The sequence below is a fragment of the Rhinopithecus bieti genome, unplaced genomic scaffold (genome assembly GCF_001698545.2).
Source record: "Rhinopithecus bieti isolate Rb0 unplaced genomic scaffold, ASM169854v2 scaffold_2888, whole genome shotgun sequence".
Classification (NCBI taxonomy): Eukaryota; Metazoa; Chordata; class Mammalia; order Primates; family Cercopithecidae; genus Rhinopithecus; species Rhinopithecus bieti.
Window position 1 is genome coordinate 4,619,932 of NW_016804209.1, and position 20,674 is coordinate 4,640,605.

Sequence of the window (20,674 nt, forward strand, 5' to 3'; positions counted from 1 at the left end):
CATAATGTAATCTAGAACATTGTCATCAACTCTCCCCAAATCTCTCTATTCTTCCCCTCCCCTATTAATTACCCAGCCCCAGGCAACCACTGATCTACTTTTGGTCTCTATAGATTTGTCTATTTGTGGACACTTTAAATGGAATCATACAATATGTGTCATTTGTGACTATCTTCTTTCACTTATAACTCAATACGGTTTTAGATTATTTGACCTCGGTGTTCTGCCTCTGAACACAAAATATTATCCTTGCATTCCTTGATGAGTTTGAGGATTGAGAATAATTTGCATGAGGCAAAAATTAGAAACTAGTTACAGCAAGTAGGCTTTTCTCCATCACATAAGCTGATCCATCTTGCTAGTGTTAAAACACCAGATTGTACCAGCACAAGCTGGGACGCAATGTGTGTCCCTGTATCCCTACATTGACTTTGCGGGGGTGGGGGTGGGGTGCGGGGTGAGTGAGGGAGGACTGCAAGTGACAAACAGGATTCATGGAAAGAGAGGTGTATTAAAGTGCCGGTCAAATGTAATTTAACAGCTAAACTTTCCCTCCTTGGAAAACAGGTGATTGTTGAGTATTTTACGTGAATCGATATAAACCTGTGTTTGGTGCTTAGCCAGGGGGCCCCGGGGAGAGTGGAAACCCTTAGGCTAAGCGAACAGGAGCAAATTTTTCCGTCTGCCCTTTCCTCCTCTTCTCGTTGGCAGGGTTGATCCTCATTACTGTTTGCTCAAACGTTTAGAAGTGAATTTAGGGCCCTCCCCTCAACTTATGATTTTATAGCCAATAGGTGATGAGGTTTATTTGCATATTTCCAGTCACATAAGCAGCCGTGGCGTGAAAACAGTGTCAGACTCCATTCCCTCTCTTCCTCCTCCTCAAGGGAAAGCTGTCCACTTCTAGCTGCCCTGCCCTCCCCTTTAAAGGGCGACTTGCCCAGCGCCGGACCGCGGCTCCAGCCCTCTCCCGCCTCTGGCTCAGCCGGCTCATCAGTCCGTCCGCGCCTTGCAGCTCCTCCAGAGGGACGCGCCCCGAGATGGAGAGCAAAGCCCTGCTCCTGCTGGCCCTGGCCGTGTGGCTCCAGAGTCTGACCGCCTCCCGCGGAGGGGTGGCCGCCGCCGACCGTAAGTTTTGCACGCAGACTCCCCTCCAACTGCAAACCCGGCGGGTGGCCACTTGCCATCCGAACTGAGGATGGGAAGAAGGAAGTTGGAAGGGGCTGTGATGCGCCCGGGGACTCTCCCAGCCTGGGCACTAGCCCGAAAGGGTCCCTGGAGTGGGATCCAGTAGGGGCCGAGAGGGAATCTCCTCCCGATCGTGAAGCGGCGGCGCCCGGTTCCCGCTTTTTCTCTCTCCCGGGTTCCCGCGCTGTCCCTTCCACTCTGGCTGGGACCGTTCCCGGGGGCGCGGGCTCCGCCGGAGAGGTTCGGGGGTGTGCGGGGCGGGACGGCGGAGGCGGGGAGTAAGGGCCCGGCTGGCGGTGACCTGCAGTCACCTCCCTGCCGGAGGGGCCCTGGAATGAAAGGCGCACGGGCCAAGGTGACCTCGGCTTGGCTGGGACTGCGGCTCAGCCTCCGCCTGGGGACGCGCGGGCCGACAGGGGCCCCTTCTGGGGAAGCTGAGGCGCGGGAGGCGTTCCGGGCATCTCAGCCGCACAGGGGACGCTCGCCCTCGCTGCGCTGTGGGAGTGGCAGTGGGTGTGAGGGTGTAGAAGGAACGCGTGGCGCGGAGTCCTGGGGACACGGCGTCCCGCCCGCTATAGGGCGCCCGGGACTCTCGCCAGCTTCCAGGCTCACATGCCCTCTTTTCTTAGTTCCCTGAGAACCCAGTGAGGGGCTGACCCTCCCGAAAACGTGGCGCAGCCACCAGCAATCTGTGGCCGCCGACTCGGGGGTTGCCAGGTCTGCACTTGGCCACCCTTCCTGTCCTGGGGGCTGAGGCCAGCTCCGGGCGCCCGGCCCCATGGCGCGGCTGCGAGCACGTGGGATTGCGGGGCGCCGCGGGGAGGCCGCGGGCACAACCTAGGTCACTGCAGCCAGGGAACCGCCCCCGCTCGCTAGGGTCCAGGCGTTCGGGTCCAGACGAGAATGTCTCAGACCTGTCCGCAATGGAGGCAGTCTGCTTAATTCAAAACTCGATTCAGTTAACATGCAACAGCAATATAGAGAGCAGCTGAAGCCATTCATAACACGGGCCAACATTTCCTCTTTTCTTCCTTGCTGGAATTGCAATTAGGGCGGTGTCGCTTGGTTGTGCTCTCAGGCGGCACGTCCACGGCGGTTCAAGTTATGATGGAGTCTATGGCTTGGATTGCCACTGAACGTTTGTTTTATTTTGGCATTAATTTGTGAAACATTTTTGTTAGGTTAAAAAAAAAAAGTTGGCAGGGAGCAGTGGCTCACCCATGTAGTCCCAGCACTTTAGGAGGCCGAGGCCGGAAGATAGCTTGAGCCCAGAAGTTCCAGACCAGCCTGGGCAACATAGGGGAACACCCTCTCTATAAAAAAAAAAAATACAAAAATTAGCCGGGCATGGTGGCCTGTGCCTGTGGTCCCAGCTAGTCAGCAGGCTGAGGAGAGATCACTTGAGCCAGGGAGTTCCAGGAGGCTGCAGTGGGCTGTGATTATCCCACTGCACTTCATCCTGGGTGACAGTCTCACACACACACACACACACACACACACACACAAACGCTAAGTATAGATTCCATCAAAGCAAAATTGGATTTAAAAAAAAAGTATCTTTTCTATTGAATCAGTTTGAAAACACTGGAGACTCGATGAGAAAGTCTTCAACATCTCAGGTGGGGTATGTTTCCCTTTGTACTGCTTAACGCTGACAAGAAGATGGTAGGAGCGAACTCCAAATTCTTATTTCAGAAAGCACACCATAGAATAACATTATTTTCATTGCAAAACAAGCACCAAAATATGTCATCACATTCAAGTTTTTGCTAGGCTCCCTTACAGGTTCAAGACCCTACATTCTTGGGAGTCAGTGTCACCTGTCTGGGTTTAGGTTCCTCAACTCTGAGATGAGTTTGGATGAGGCCAATGTTCTCTGAGGCCGGTGTAACTCTTGACTCTTTAAGTGGACACTTATGTGATTAATTAGTTTATTGAGTTGTAGCCAACACATGCTTTTCTTGGCTGTCAATATATTAAGGAAGGATTATTTCAAAGTAGACTTGAAACGACTGCCTCTCATCCCCTCCACTTTCACTCTACTCACCCAATATATAATGCCTCTCTCATCACAGAAACTTTCTCCCTCTTTCTCCCCCAGGTGCATTCATCTAGGAAGGTAAGAATTTTAGGGAGAGAAAGATGTCACTGTGGTAGAGAGGCAGCACCTCCTCTGGGCTTTTGAGTTTACTTATTCATTCTGGATTCTTTCTAAGAAGAATATGAGAACAAGAGGCACTGCCCTCAGGCACTTTGTCCTGGGAGCCAGCACCATTTCTGCATGGCCCCAGTTAGGAAATGTGAAGAGCTAGGAGAGGGAGAGTATGGTCAGTGCTTAGCAGCTGAAGTTCTGCTTGCCTGGCCATCGTGAATTTCCAGGCTATCTTCCGAGTTGAACATGATGGCAAAGGAGAGCAAAATAGCAGATGTCACTGGAGGAGAGCTCAGTGAGGGAATGATTAATAGCTGTATTGAAAGGTGGGAGTCAGGTACGGGGGAAGAGCTGTGATGGAAAATTTTCTCTTTCTTTCAGCAGCTTATTTTTAACTCAGCTCTCTATTCTTACTTTATTATGGAGGAAAAACCAGGCCATACAGTTTACTGCCTTATGCCAGATTGTTCAAGAAAGTGTCTTGCAACTTACAACATTTTGCAGCTAGTTTCTTCTGTGACCACCACAAAGACCACACTGACTTAAATATGAAGATGTTCCAGCCATCAAAATGATGGCTGATGATTTTCGATCACAAAGTGTAAGGAAAGTATTCAAGACACGAGTATCATGATTTTTTAAGGTCTGGATGAAGAGACCATTTGGATTTACGCATAAGGTAAATTCCAACTTTTATGGTAATAAAAACAACAAAAACACGTATCAGTGTAAAGCTTTGGGATCATTTATCCATTAACTGAGTTTGTCACCACAGTGAACTAAATACCATTTATCAACAGAGACTTTCAAAGCTGGGAGTAAAATCTTTGTCACAGTGCTTTTGTCACATTCTGTCTTTGGAAAAGTTGAAGGCTCCATTAGTTTCTGAAGGACTAATAGGATAGGGTTCCAATTTAGAGGCTAAGAGTTTGAAATTTACTCTGAACAATGTCTGTTCATGAGACTGCATGACTGCACTTTGCTGTCTTGTGGCCATTTTAAGATTGTCTGTGTGCACTGACACCCTTTGACTGCTCAACAATAGGTATCTACTACGAAGGAAGGAATGGATTATCTTAGGTGAATATATATATATATATAAGTTCTGCTAGAAGTGAGCCTATTAAACTTGTGCCAGTTCATTCCTTTTGCTCTTCCTAGTCTGTGCTCTCAGAATGATCAGATGCTATCTAAGTAGTTTGGTGATTTTGACTGTTTGATTGAATGAAAGAAAATGTCTCCCGCTATTATTTGACAGTAGAATAGAACAAAGATGACCCAATTGGGGTGGCCACACTTTGTCTAATCCAGCCACCTTGCTCACAGCACTCAACCCACTTTGGTGTGTGTGCTCATCTGTGTTTTCATACATGTTGAAGTCTCTTTCTATGCAGTCAGGTAGGGGTAATACCATTCTGGCTTGGATTAATTTGAGTGTAGTACAAAGTTTAGAGAAGCTTTTAAGTAGCATGAAAAGTCAGATGCTTTTGGAGGGATCATGGTGAATGTAGGTAAATAGATTTGCATTTAGAGAGCCTCAACAGCCCTTCATTCAAGGTACAGCTATCATGACATCAATAATGTACCTTTGAAAAAAAAATTGGCTGCAGAATTAATTATGGTGAAGAATAGTATAGAAGTTAGCACTTACATTTTAACTAAAAAGAATAGCATCCCTATGTTTACACAGCCTTCCTCCCAATAAAACAATTGTTGGCAAAGTAATCATGAACTTTCATTGTGTTAGTTTAAGACAACTAGATGTTTCCATTTGCCATCCTCAGCAACAAGAAGTAGTCTCAGATTAACCATGTAAACATTTTGTATTTCACTTAAAAAAAATCTTGACTTAAATATGCCTATGTGATGACACTCAACCAAATTATTTCATTAACCAGTCCACAAGATCCCTTTAAATAATGAAGGCTTATTCACACTTGATGGTCTAATTCAGTGGGGAAATTTTAACACACATCTCTGAACCTATTTTTTAACCCCTCTTTTCAGTAGTATGGAAGGTTACCCCTAATACTGGAGAAAATTCAGGGTAAAATTCACGTGATACATACAGGATTTATTTTTACTATTCCATTAATAAAACAATTTTATAAAATAAAAGTAGGCTGGCACAGTGGCTCACACCTGTAATCACAGCACTTTGGGAGGCCGAGGCGGGTGGATCATGAGGTCAGGAGTTCAAGACCAGCGTGGACAGAATGGTGAAACCCCATCTCTACTAAAAATACAAAAAATAGCCAGATGTGGTGTCAGGTGCCTTTAATCCCAGCTACTTGGGAGGCTGAGGCAGAGAATGGTTTGAATCCAGGAGGCAAAGTTTGCAGTGAGCCAAGGTCACGCCACTGCACTCCAGCCTGGGCGACAGAGCAAGACTCCGTCTCAAAAAATAGTAATAAAATAAAATAAAGTAAAGCTGCTTGTTAGATAAGAGCATTGTTTACATTGGAATATCTGAACAGACCAATCAATTCAGTCTGATCATGATATTGATGTTTTTCTTCACCAAATCGACCACATCAGTAATTCAGTTTGTTCTTCAACAAACACTGCCTGAGTCGATAACTATGACTATCAGTCTCAGAGAGCAAAGGAATTACTGAGGAAGTCCTGTAGGAATGAGAGAAAAGAGGAGAAAGAGAGAAAGGGGTGGGGAGATAAAGGGAGAATAGAAATTCCAAAGAGAATTGCATTCTCATTGAGTTCTTGTACCTCATGTCATTGCATAAATGTTCATGTCACTCATGTGATGACTTTGATCTGCCTTTAAAGCATCATCTGTTGCTTTCCTGGGATGCTCAATGCTTCCCTCTTTCTAGCAACAAGAATTCCCACTCTTCCCCCTATACATTTGTCTATGTGCTTTAACTTCTCAGCCTAACTTTGTCTCTGTGAGTTATTATCTATGTTAGAATAAATTCTTTGTCTTTGTTTACACACTCAGATTTGTAGCTACTTATTTAGGAATTTAGGAATAAAGATTCCATAGTCAGGAAAGGCATAATTTATAACTTGCGTGTTGCCCAAAACTCTCCCCTAAGTGCTTAATACAGACATTTCTGATGAGGCCTGATTGGCAGGTGGTACAGAGATGCTAAGTTAAATTCAGGTTGGAGGCCTGCCTTTCCTTCCTTCCTTCCTTCCTTCCTTCCTTCCTTCCTTCCTTCCTTCCTTCATTCCTCTTTCCCTCCCTCCCACCCTTGCCCACATCCCCAGCCCCTCTCTCACCAAGAGGGTACAGCAAAGAAACAACCCCATACTCCCAAATGGCAAGAATGACATTATTAATGAAGAAATTATAAAAATACTTAAGACAGGCCTCCATATTTAAACTCCATTGTGCTATATTTTAACTCCATAATTAAAGACTTGGTCTAGAACTTAGTTGACTATGTTTCTCCTTGGAGACTAGGAGTCTCAGGACATCTCAAAGTGGACAGGAAGTCTCCTGAGCATTGTTGAAATGAGCCGCTCAGGGTTTAGTCAGATGTCCTGTTTTCACATTGTGAGGCTGGTTGTCAGACACACACATGTNTCCCTCCCTCCCTCCCTGCTTCCCTTCCCTTCTGTTCTCTTCCCTTCCCTTCCTCCTGTACTCCTCTTCTTTCTCAATTCTAAGGTGGCCTTAATTTCTAAGGGACATGGTAAAAGACAGTCTAGTTGGATGAGTGCAGTCACTTATATTATTTCCATGTATGGAAACGAATAGTTTCTTTATTAACAGCTCCATCAAATCAGTCCACCTGCTGCCCAGTAGCAATCACAGGATACACTGGAACAACTAAATATACTGACTGCTCCACAGCCAGGGTCCATCGTCCTACCCATCGCTACATGGTCTAAGTCAGTTACTAGAGAGCTGATTGAAGTTTGGGAAGCACATTCATCTTTAGGACACTGAGACATCCTCGGGGGGATGCAAACACAGATAGTGTGAAAATTATCAGACCATCCAAGAAAAGGAAAGTCTGACTAAGTGCCAGTAAGATTTACTATTTCATATCTGACATAGAATTGAAACCATCACATAGCACATAGAGTGGCACTATTTTCCTGTCAAATGAAAATCATTTGCTTTAAAAGTGAAATGAAAGTCTCTAAATACAAATTTACTAGAGGATGTGTAAATTTCCTACTTTTCATTACATGCTCTGGACCCAACAGAGGGAAACTGGAGCTGTCAGTGAGCCATGCATGCAATCTGGTACAGGATCTATGGATTGAACAGACTTTTTTTTTTTTTCACGGAACTACACAAAGCCAGTCTTGGTCATTTCAAAGAAAATTTGTGGTCATTTCAAAACCATCAGCAATTCCAGGGACACCAAATTGCATAATTCGAGGGGAAAGTGGACTAAAAGTGAATGGCAGCCTCTGGAGTTGTACTGAGCAATATTCTTAAAATATCAATTTGGCAAATAGGTGGTAAGCTAGATCTGTCTGCCAGGTTGTTCAGATCATCTCTGCTTTAAAAAGATTGATAATAGAATACGTTAAAATAAGACTGGTGGAGAGGTATGAGCTATTTAAGGTGGAAAGATGTGGGAGAGGGTGAAATTAACTTAGTTTTAAATTTTCTAAAGCACTTTTTAACAGGAAAAGAAGTTCTTAGGCACTCAAAGCAGAATTAGATCAAAAGTATTCAATACTCTTTTCCATTATCAGATAAATAGTAAAGCTAACAGAATGCTCTCTGGTTGGGAAGGAAGAAGACGACCAACATCTTCAAATAAAGATGAGAGGGAGAGCATATTCTTGTTGGGTGGATGCTGTGCAGTTTTACTATATGCAAATGAAAAGAGCTTTAAAGATCAATAGTTTAGCATAGATTCTTATTTGAATAAATGATCTTGGAGTGTTTACTCATTGTGACAAACTCCTTTTTTCATAATTAGAATCATTAAGAAATTTCTCCTACATTTTAGATGATGGAGGTGTATGTGCACATGTATGTGTACGTGTGTGATCAACTCATTGCATATTTCTTAAACCACAATATTGTTTAAGGAATTTTAGAAAATAAATACTCAATAGGAAAATGTTGGCCAATCCTAGATAATTAGATAAGGCTGACTCAAATGCCTGTACTTTCTTTTTATTATCATTATTATTATACTTTAAGTTATAGAGTACATGTGCACAACGTGCAGGTTTGTTACATATGTATACATGTGCCATATTGGTGTGCTGCACCCATTAAATCGTCATTTACATTATATCTCCTAATGCTATCCCTAATATCTCCTAACGCTATCCCTCCCCCTTCCCCCGACCCCATGACAGGCCCCGGTGTGTGATGTTCCCTGCCCTGTGTCCAAGTGTTCTCAATGTTCAATTCCCACCTATGAGTGAGAACATGCGGTGTTTGGTTTTCTGTCCTTGTGACAGTTTGCTCAGAATGGTAGTTTCCAGCTTCATTCATGTCCCTACAAAGGTCAGGAACTCATCCTTCCTTATGGCTGCATAGTATTCCATGGTGTATATGTGCCACATTTTCTTAATCCAGCTTATCATTGATGGGCATTTGGGTTGGTTCCAAGTCTTTGCTATTGTGAATAGTGCTGCAAGAACATACGTGTGCATGTGTCTTTATAGCAGCATGATTTATAATCCTTTGGGTATATACCCAGTAATGGGATGGCTGGGTCAAATGGTATTTCTAGTTCTAGATCCTTGAGGAATCGCCACACTGTCTTCCACAATGGTTGACTAGTTTACAGTCCCACCAACAGTCTAAAAGCATTCCTATTTCTCCACATCCTCTCCAGCACCTGTTGTTTCCTGACTTTTTAATGATCGCCATTCTAACTGATGTGAAATGGTATCTCATTGTGGTTTTGATTTGCTCAAATGCCTGTATTTTCACTGTTGTTACTATGCCACTCTTATTTTTATTATTGGCCTGACTTCTGCAGTTATTTTGATATTACAGATTTTTAAATTTTGAGTTGAAAAAAAAAAGAGCAAATTTAGATTAAGAAAAGAGAAGTAGTCCTAGCAGCCTCACGAATCTCCTGAAAGTTTGAATGGCAAAATCTAAAATCTACAAATTATTACCTTCTTATGGTAAACAGGTAGGATTTATGGGTTGTTTTCTTTTTTTACTTTTTTACTTGAAAATTAAATGATTTCCTTTAACATAACTTCCCTTTGATTGTGCTCTGCTTTGTGAAGTCTGATTTTATTTGCAATATAATTTACTTCAACTATTCACTGTACCCCATGAAGATTTAGCAGCATTTATATTATTGTCCATAGTTTCAAAGTTCTCTTCTCACCAAGTTTGGGATTAACTATGAAGAACCAAACTGAACCCTTTCTACAACAACCTTTGCTGTGGTTTTCAAGTTTTACCTTTGTGTGGAAGATTGTAATGACATAGTGGGAAAATAAATACTTGGGGAGAGAATTAACCATGGCTCATACACAGCACGGGTATTTCTAGACAACCTACTAAATGATTTCTTAGAACATTTTGAAGTATATCTTGCCATAGGAGTGGGAACAGTTTCATACAAAAGCTTCCTCATGCTTCCAACTTTTCCTTAAAAATTTTTTTTTAAATTATTTTATTAAAACTAGAGGCCCGGCCTGATGGCTCACACTAGTAATCCCATCACTTTAGGAGGCTGAGGCAGGTAAATCACTTGAGGCCAGGAGTTTGAGACCAGCCTGGCCAACACGGTGAAACCTCGTCTCTACTAAAAATACAAAAATTAACCAGATCTGGTGGCTCATGCCTGTAATCCCAGCAGTTTAGGAGGCTGAGGCTCAAGGTGGATCACTTGAGCTCAGGAAATAGAGACCACCCTGGGCAACATGGCAAAACTTCATCTCTACAATAAATGCAAATTAGCCTGGTGTGGTGACACATGCCTGTGGTCCCAGCTACTCAGGAAGCTGAGGTGGGAGGATCACTTGAGGTTTACGGTGCAGTGAGCCAAGATTGCACCACTGCACTCCTTTGACCTGGGACACAGAAAGAGACCCTGTCTCAAAAAATAAAACAAAACAAAACACCCCCCACAAATAGTGGAACTATAGCACACAAGAGTCATGCATGAGTCAATGTTCTCCAGGAAAGGGAGCTTCGAAGTAGAATTGAGAGACCTGGTTCTGATCCTCACCCTCCCACTAATACCTGGGTAACCTTGGCCAAGTCACTTAAATTCATGTCTTGAGAGAAGATAGAATTAACTGAGGAATCCCCAAATAGCAGTTCACTTACTTGAAATCATGAACATACACACACGCACCCCGACTAAGGAGAGCTTCAGGAATGGCTGGAAGACTTAGGAGAGGTCAATGGTGACAATCTTAATTCAGAGTTAAGGTTGTCTATCAACTTTGCTCAATGTTGGAGGATCTGTTGTTCTCTTGCAATCCACATTTGTTTTTGAAAACACTTCAGAAACAAAAATAGCATCAGCGGTGGTTACCTGTGAACCTAAAACATACCATCTCAATGAATAAAACCAAGCAACCCTCCAGTTAACCTCATATCCAATTTTTCTTTTTCAGAAAGAAGAGATTTTATTGACATCGAAAGTAAATTTGCCCTAAGGACCCCTGAAGACACAGCTGAGGACACTTGCCACCTCATTCCTGGAGCAGCAGAGTCTGTGGCGACCTGTCACTTCAATCACAGCAGCAAAACCTTCATGGTGATCCACGGCTGGACGGTAAGGGAGACTCTTTGGGGAAGAGGGGATTAGGGTGGTGAGGTATCCTGATGGGCCTGCCCTAGTTGTTGGGGAGCCAGTGACGGGTCCACACCCCATATCTCGCGTGGCTCTCCTTTACACTTAAATAAACACAGTTCTGGCTCAGGTGGATCTGAAGCCACAGGTTCATGAGAACTCCCCCTAGGCAGTGCCAGCCTTCATTTTAACACCGTACCTGATTGGTGCTCTGGAGTCAGAGCTTCCTGTGAGGTGGGTAAAGGCCGCTCTGCCCAGCTACAGAGCAGAAGATAGGTGATTGCTGTGGAGAACCAGTGGAACCCTGGCATGATCCTGCATCATCCAGCACATTGCCAGGAGAACCTTTCTAAAGAAGGCAGCATGGAAGAGTGAGGAGAGGGCTGGAGCGGAGTGAGGAAGTGTGGGGTGCATGTTGGCTTTGCCATTCTCCAGCTCTGTGCTATGGATCAAGTCACTTGTCATCTCTGAGCCTCCATTTACTGATCTGTAAAGCAGAGGTTGCACTACCTATTCCTAAGAACACTCTACTTCCAAAATTTTCAGTTGTAAACTTTAGGGAACTTTTCTGGAAATTTTAAAAAAAGGGTTGGGCCGGGAACTGACATGCCAGATGATTAGAAAAAGTGAAACTGTGATTAAATTTACTTTTAAAAAATATTGATAAAAGTCCTCTCTCTAATATGTCATATGGTCACTTTACATTATGTAGTCCTTGCTTAGTTTGTTTTAAAATGTTTCAATCCCAAGTGGGTAGACTGTGTAATTTATTTAAAAGGATTTATGTAAAATGGATTGTAAAAGATATATTATCTATCCATTATGTCAGAGCTTGTGAATATTATAATACTAATTTCTAGTGAGAACTAGCTAAAAATAACATTCATCTAGTCCACATTTCCTTTCCTATATAATTTAAGTGACTTTGTTATTGACTGAAGAGGACAATTGCTACAATTTTAATAGAGATGAAGACTACTACCAACAGAATTCACACAGATGTTTACTAAAATATAGCCATTTACTATGTTAACATAGTAAATTCAATATTTTGTGATAAAAGTTCAAATTCCTAAACATAAATCCTTTTATATTTTAATAGGTATAAGTAGGAAAAAGGAATCTTCTTCTTTTTTGAGATGGAGTCTCACTCTATTGCCCAGGCTGGAGTGCAGTGGCACGATCTCAGCTCACTGCAACCTCTGCCACCTGGCCTCAAGAGATTCTCCTGCCTCACCCTCCCAACTGGCTGGGACTACAGGCACCCACCACCACACCCGGCTAATTTTGGTATTTTTAGCACAAGCGGGGTTTCACCCTGCTGACCAGGCTAGTCTCAAACTCCTGACCTCAAGTGATCCACCCACCTTGGCCTCCCAAAAGTGTTGGGATTACGGGTGTGAGCCATTGCGTCTGGCCCAGAAAAAAGGAATCTTTAGAGGCCCTTTGGTTATATGCAGAAATTGACTTTTAATACTTTTCAAAAAATCTGAGCTTAATAAGTACACTTATACAACAGAAATAAATTGAGGATCTCAGGAATCTCAATCTTATCCCTGAGAGAATTTTACACTTTGGGAAGTTATGGAAAAAAACGTGTCTTTTTCATACCAAGATGACATGACCAACCCAGTATCAACAGATGGTGCCACTTCCTACCATTGGTCCTACCGCCCCACTAAGCCCACCTGTATCTTTCATACCATGTGTCCTGACATTTTGAGTGCTTGAGCCCAGAGACTGTTATCTGGCTGTGGGACTGAGTTGGGTCTGTGCAAGAATTAAGCCAGCCACACTGATCTTGATTATCTCAGTGAACTCACTGGCAAGGTCAGGTGGCCCACCTGGTACAGGCAGCAGGGAGGGCTTCACTTCAGCTGCATGTCTAAAAACCAAAGATTTAAAACACAGTAATTATTGAACCTCAGAAGAAATACTCAGATTGAAAGAACTTAGAAAATAAGACCCTTTTTGAGTTGAGGAAGGTGAGTACTTGAATTTTTCACTCACTTTGTTTGTGGTTACTTACATCACTATTTTATGTTGATCAGAAAGAAAGGATCCAATTAGCTATTGTGCAGTTAATAAAAGTGTCAGTCACAGTAGGAGTAAGTTGGATGACCAGCCCTTTTAGATTGCTTACCTTAGAAACACTGGGCCAGGAGCAGTGGCTCATGCCTGTGATCCCAGCACTTTGGGAGGCCAAGGCAGGCAGATCACTGGAGGTCAGGAGTTTGAGACCAGCCTGGCCAACATGGGGAAACCCCATCTCTACTAAAAAAAATAGCCAGGGGTGGTGGTACGTGCTTGTAGTCCCAGCTACTCAAGAGGCTGAGGCAGGAGAATTGCTTGAACCAAGGAGGCGGAGGTTGCAGTGAGCTGAGATCATGCCACTGCACTCCAGCCTGGGTGAGACAGTGAGACTCTGCCAAAAGAAAGGAAAGAAAGGAGGGAAAGAAAGGAGGGGAAAAAAGGAAGGAAGGAGGGAAAGAAGGAAGGGAGGGAGGTAAGGAGGAAGGGAGGGAGGACAAAGAAAAGAGAAACACTGGTAGTACAGAAAAACTTCTAACAGGGGCCTAGAGTAAACCCAGTTTTCTTGCTTTATCTGAAATAAGCTGCCTGGGGACTCACGGGCACAGATGAAGGGAACTGAGGAGGCTCTCTAGCTGTGTCACGAGATTCCCAAAAGAATGCTTAGCATGTAGCATGCATGTGATGCATCCCAGCATGTTGCTTAGACACAGCTATCTTGGAGCTTTGCCACTTGCTTGGATGTCATTGGCTTTAAGTACAGGGTTCCCATTGTGAAGTAGGGGATCCTGGCTGAAACAGGGAGCCATTAACATTACGAAGAAATGACATCATCCTCTCTTGATCTTGAAAGCCAACTACAAAGGGTGCCCAACGCCCCAACCTTGAAGGGAGGCGAAGGCGTGTGGGACTGGACTGATTCCTCAGGGTTCTGCTCCTAGTCAGGTGCTCCTGCTAGTTTCCTCAAAGACCTACTTTGCATTCAGACCAATCTTTCCTCTTAATAGTATAAATGATCAAAATTTTACTCAATGTCTAAAATATACTTTTCAAATGGAAAGCATGGTGAACTCCAATCTGCTGTTCCTCAACTCAACGCCTTCCTGGCATACTTAGATCTGCCTTGGAAGGGACAGACCTGTCTCTGAACACTCTTCTGTTATTTGATTTTTTCTATCTGTGCCAACGGGCTTCCTTCCAAGTTTGTTTTTTCCATTTCATGCAGGTTTATTGGGCTGATGTATCCAAGACAAGTGGTAGGTGGGTATTTTAAGAAAGCTTGTGTCATCATCTTCAGGTAACAGGAATGTATGAGAGTTGGGTGCCAAAACTTGTGGCCGCCCTGTACAAGAGAGAACCAGACTCCAACGTCATTGTGGTGGACTGGCTGTCACGGGCTCAGCAGCATTACCCAGTGTCCGCGGGCTACACCAAACTGGTGGGACAGGACGTGGCCCGGTTTATCAACTGGATGGAGGTAAGACTGGGAGAAGTAGACTTAAGTGTCCAAAACAGTGTCTTTGACTGGAGCCAGACAAATGGCTGTTCTCTTTTCCTTTTCTCTTAAATGTAAAGATTTTCTGGGGGCATTTCAAATCTTCAGAATGAGCGTGGGCATTATTTTATATCCAAAAGCAACATTTTGATAAGAATAGACTATAAGTTCAATAAATAGTCCTGCCCTGCTCTATAGTTTGGTATTTTCATAGTGAATAGATCCAACAGACAAAATCTTGTGATTTTCGGACAGAGGAAAGATGGCGTGTTCAGCCAAATCCTTCCCCACCAGTTGGCTGGCCCATGGACATCTTATCCTCGCCTTGACATACCAATCTCTTTCATGAAAAATATTAATAGTACTTATTCTTTAGTGTGAAATAGGATGAATCTTTTTGTTGAGCATTGGGAGAGTGATGGAATTGAGCTAGGAAGACGTTGGAAGGGAAGGTGCATAGCATAGAAGGGAACTGAGGTCTGGAGTTCTGACTTAGCTGCAAGAGACCCACTTTTTCAGACGATCCCCTGAAAAGTACCTCTGAAAAGTATCTTGGGGTTGGGAAGAAGCTAATACTCTGACTGAGGCAAATTATTACAACCAGGTAATTGGAAGTAAAAAATAAGCTGTATTTATTAGACTGACCATAAACGATAAAAGTTCTTATCTTTTTTGCTGACCAGGCAAATGAACACAGGCAAATGGGATCACCTCCCTCGGGCTCAGGCTTCTCACCTGTTAAATGAGGGGTTGGACCATGTGTCTCTGATCCCTTCCACTGTAATGTTTCCTGAGTCTGTCATTGCTTGGCTAACCTTCAATGATAAAGTGATTCAGGTATTCAGAGTAAGGAATAATGGGAAAATATATACCCATATACTACATGTACAAACATATATACATATATATATGCATGCATATATATATGTATATGTGTATATGTTTGTACATGTAGTATATGGGTATATATGCAAAGACATACACAAACATATGCATATATTATATACATAATAATACTATTTCAGATGCATAGAAAAACATTGTAATTTCAATCTGTTATTAAAGGAAGAGAAAATCTATACTGGATTTGTTTATGGAACAGTGAAACAAAAGGAAAAGAGAAAATTTTAACAATAGAGAATATTTTCTCTCTTACCCGTAACACAAAATTAAAATAAGTAGAATTAGGTTTCAGTATTTCCTATATTTTGAAAACAATATGTATGTTCATTTTGTTTCTTTTAGTTTTGGTTTTTGGCAGAATTATAAGAACCTTTGTTTTCTTTTTCTCTTCCAAAGGAGGAGTTTAACTACCCTCTGGACAATGTCCATCTCTTGGGATACAGCCTCGGAGCCCATGCTGCTGGCATTGCAGGAAGTCTGACCAATAAGAAAGTCAACAGAATTACTGGTAAGAAAGAAATTTCATTGGTCTTATAAGAGTTGAGAAGACTGTCATTCTGAGAGAGAATCAGAACAAATTTTGTTAAATACCCACGTGTGTGGTGTTCTTCCAGGAGATATGCCCAGCACTTGATTGCCTCATTGTAGGGCTCTTTATTAGGGATAAGAAAAAACACAGATGCTCTGATGGGCTTACTATCCACTGGCAACAGCACAGAAATAAAGCAGAATTACCCACAATGCCTGCAGATTTCTCTGGGAAGCCTGTTTCCCTCCACTCTCAGCTCTGTGTTTTCGTAGTGTAATGCATATCAGTACGAGGACCAATTCCAGAGACCACTTAGAAAGAAGACAGGCATCTAGGCAAAGGTGTGGCTTACACACAGAGAGAAAGAACCCACCGCTGTTTATACATCTTCTCAACGTATTCAAAATGATCTACAGAAGGAAATCCAGCCATCCTGAGTGAAAATTGCTGTATAAGGCTGAGACTCAAATTCATTGTAGAAGGAGCCAAGCCTCCTTTTATGTCTAAGTAAAGATCCAGTGACTACAGAATAGGAGATGATAAGAATCTAAACAGCTGCCAGTGCATTCAAATGATGAGCAGTAACATACGAATATCATACGAACGGAAATTTACAAATTTGTGGACCTGTTTTTTCCCTTTTAAGGCCTTGATCCAGCTGGACCTAACTTTGAGTATGCAGAAGCTCCGAGTCGCCTTTCTCCTGATGATGCGGATTTTGTAGACGTCTTACACACATTCACCAGAGGGTCCCCTGGCCGAAGCATTGGAATCCAGAAACCAGTTGGGCATGTTGACATTTACCCGAATGGAGGTACTTTTCAGCCAGGATGTAACATTGGAGAAGCTATTCGCGTGATTGCAGAGAGAGGCCTTGGAGGTAAATATTATTTAGAAGTGAATTAAATGTGACTCTTATCCTTAACCCTTACTGACCCAAAGTCCTACCCAGTCGCTCCAAAGTATGTAGTTTTCATATACATATTTGGCCAAATTATGTTTCTGAAGAATTCTGCAATGTTCAGCATGACCACCTTACAGCCAGCAAACAGACATTTTATCTTTTATTTACTATTGTAGACTACATTGAGCAGTACACTTACAGTAGCAAGAGAAAAAGGTGAGATTTAAACAGGAAAACTCCACTGACCTCAATAATGGCATCATAAAATGCTATCTGGCCACATGTTGTCATACCTTGAATGTAGTTGCAAAGCCAATAGAAGGATTGTAGATGTTATTGGAATGGAAGGAGATGTTAATTAGTATAAATCTTCCAAAATTTTCAGAACATAATGTTGGCTTAATGTTTTGCTTTAATAATGTTAGCTTGTGTTAAATTTATGATTTTTTTATTTTCTTTTTTTTTTTTTTTTTGAGACGGAGCCTTGTTCTATTACCCAAGTTGGGGTGCAGTGACACAATCAGAGTTCAGTGTGGCCTTGAACTTCTAGGTTCAAGCGATCCTCCTGCCATAGACTCCCAAGTATCTGGAACTACAGGCACACACCCCCATACCTGGCTAATGTTTCTGTTTTTTGTAAAAACAGGGGACTTGCAATATTGCCCAGGCTGGTCTCAAACTCCTGGCCTCAAGTGATCCTCCTGCCTCAGCCTCCCAAAGTTCTGGGATTACAGCTGTGAGCCACCATGTCCAGCTTATGATTTATTTTTAAGGGCCCTTTGCATACTTTATGGACATTGGGACCTACCTAGGATATTCTCATTATTTTTGTGCACATGTTATAGAACTTACAGCATAATGTTACTATTTTCAATTGTCCTAAAAACATACAAGGAACTCATTCTTATGGCATTGCTGATTATTTCTATGGTTCATTTGATGTAAAAGAGTGTTAGTAGGGGCAGAATCCTCAATTATACATAATATCAATGATAAAATACAATTCATTTAACAATTACCCTCTTAAGATGTGGTTTCTAGAAATACAAAAAAAAAATTTACGATTGGGCCGTAACCCCACTGTAAGTTGAGAAGCATGTGTATATATATATGATGGTTTGACTTAAAACTTTTGACATTACGATGGGTTTTGGGGAATTAAGTACATTTCCACTTACAGTATTTTTGACTTAGGAAAAATATATTGTAAGGCAAGGGGCATGCATATGTTTCTAGAAGCACCTAGACGTGTTAGACACTTTCAATATAAGAGAATGATGTAATAAACAAGGAAATAACCTCCACCTCGGAGGCTTATTACAACTTCATAAACATACACATAAATATAAGAAGTATGAAAGTCGAAAATTCCCCGTGAACTTGTAACTTTCACTGTCTTGGAGGTGCATGGGCCACTACTACCAAGAATATTTCCTGAAATAGGGCCTACGATCATAAATGCACAGGACTATATCCTTGGGTCATTTTATTCTAACGCCACATCTAACCTATTTTAGACACACCAAATGAAACACACATTGTGGGTTTCTGCTGAGATACAATCTTTGTGTCTTTTTTACCCAGATGTGGACCAGCTAGTGAAGTGCTCCCACGAGCGCTCCATTCATCTCTTCATCGACTCCTTGTTGAATGAAGAAAATCCAAGTAAGGCCTACAGGTGCAGTTCCAAGGAAGCCTTTGAGAAAGGACTCTGCTTGAGTTGTAGAAAGAACCGCTGCAACAATCTGGGCTATGAGATCAATAAAGTCAGAGCCAAAAGAAGCAGCAAGATGTACCTGAAGACTCGTTCTCAGATGCCCTACAAAGGTAGGCTGGAGACTTTTGTAAATAAGGAAATCAAGGAGTCCTATTTTATCATGCTCACTGCGTCGCATGTACTAATTCTATCCATTGGAACAGAGATGCTGACTGATATTACTAAACCCTGAGCCCTCACTGGTGTTTCTGTTAATAGGGAGTTACACTGATCCATTTGCCTGAGGCTCCTAATTCCAATTGGCAGCAAGGCCCAAGTGCCCAGCCTGGGATTTGCAGCCTTGCTCGCTGCCCTCCCCTGTAAATGTGGCCATTAGCATGGGCTAGGCTATCAGCACAGAGCTCAGAGCTCATTTGGAACCATCCACCTGGGGTCAACAAACTATAACCCTTATGCCAAATCCAGCCTACTTCCTGCTTTTGTAAATAGTTTTTAACTTTTAAGTTCAGGGGTACATATGCAGGTTTGCTAAATAGGTAAACTTGTGACATGGGAGTTTGTTGTCCAGATTATTCCATCACCCAGGTATTAATCCTAGTACTCATTAGTTATTTTTCCTGAAGCTCTCCCTCTCCCACCCTCTGAGAGGCCCCAGTATCTGTTGTTCCCCTCTATGTGCTCATGCAAAGTTTTATTAGGACACGGCCACACACATTCATTACCATATTGGCAAAGGCTGCTTTCATGCCACCATAACAGAGTTGATAGCCCGCAAAGCCTAAAATATTTACTCCCTGGCCCTTTACAGAAAGTTCATGACTTACATAAAGGCAAGGACCATCTGTCTTATTTATTTATTTAATTTGAGATGAAGTCGAGCATTCTCCTAGGCTGGAGTAGAGGGGCACGATCTTGGGTCACCACAACCTCTGCCTCCCGGGTTCAAAGGATTCCCCTGCTTCAGCCTCTGAAGTAGCTGGGGTTACAGGCATGCACCACCATGCCCAGCTAATTTTCTTTTTTTGGTAGAGAGGGGATTTCACCATGTTGACCAGGCTGGTCTCAAACTGCTGACCTCGGGTGATCTGCCCTCCTTAGCTTCATTTTTGTCTTTTAAATGCAACTCTTCCTGGAAGGCAAGAGTATCTCACACCTTCTAAGATATTGCCATTTTGCCAGGAGTTTGTTTCACACCTGAATTTCAAGCTTGGCCTCTTGTTTAGAGCCAGATCTAAAGGAATGGTGGGAAAATGGGAGAGGAGGTCATTGGATAAATCTGTTGAGAAGGAACAACTTCAGGAAGGGTGGCTTTTGTGGAATTTAGGTGGAAACCTGAGGGAAGGGATGATATTAAAGAACAGTGGCCCCAGGTAAAACATATGGCATCCGTGTGTAAGGTGACTTCTAGAATCTGTAGAGGTGTCTTTTGTGGTATACAGCTTGGGGCACCTGTGCTTCAAGGAAACCTCAACTCTTCAGAATCAGGCAATGTGTATGAGGTAAAGAGGGGACCATGGGACCATAATCTTGAAGACACAGACAGGCTTCACTCATCCCTGCTGGCTGCACCAGTGGGTTCAAGGCTCTGTCAGTGTCTCCTGGGGGCACCTCACCACTCCCAGCTTCTTCAGTTCTGGCTTGTCCTGCTGCCTGCAAGGGATTTGCTTAATTCTCAATTCAATGTCTCTTCATCTTTTAGTAGCTGTGGGGTTTTGTTGTTGTTCTTCTGTTTTTGCTTAGTATCTGGCTACTTTTTAATTATAAAAGAGATATATCTAAACAAAAAAGAGATTGTTATCAGAGGTTCACAACAATAAAATTTATTGAAAATTTTTTCACCTGGACAAGAGTCTAAAGCAGCATAAAAATATGGTATCCTATATTCTAAACCATCAGTCTTAAGAGATCTGTGTCTCAGCTTAAGAGAAAGTACATTTAATAGACAGTAACACAAATAAGAGAAAAAATCTGACCAAGGATAGTGGGATATAGAAGAAAAAACATTCCAAGAGCTCTTTTTTTTTTTTTTTTTTTTTTTTT

At 42.6% G+C, this 20,674-nt stretch overlaps 1 protein-coding gene across 1 annotated transcript in view; it reads left to right on the top strand.

The window, feature by feature from the left end:
• Positions 1 to 390: 390 nt before the first annotated feature.
• LPL (lipoprotein lipase) overlaps positions 391 to 20,674 on the top strand; it is a 31,386-nt gene continuing 11,102 nt past the window's right edge. The window contains exons 1-6 of the mRNA XM_017867292.1: positions 391 to 1,128; positions 10,877 to 11,037; positions 14,384 to 14,563; positions 15,881 to 15,992; positions 16,660 to 16,893; positions 18,502 to 18,744. Of these exons, the coding sequence (XP_017722781.1) occupies positions 1,041 to 1,128; positions 10,877 to 11,037; positions 14,384 to 14,563; positions 15,881 to 15,992; positions 16,660 to 16,893; positions 18,502 to 18,744 (1,018 nt within the window). The 5' untranslated portion in view covers positions 391 to 1,040. The remainder of the gene's footprint in view (positions 1,129 to 10,876; positions 11,038 to 14,383; positions 14,564 to 15,880; positions 15,993 to 16,659; positions 16,894 to 18,501; positions 18,745 to 20,674) is intronic.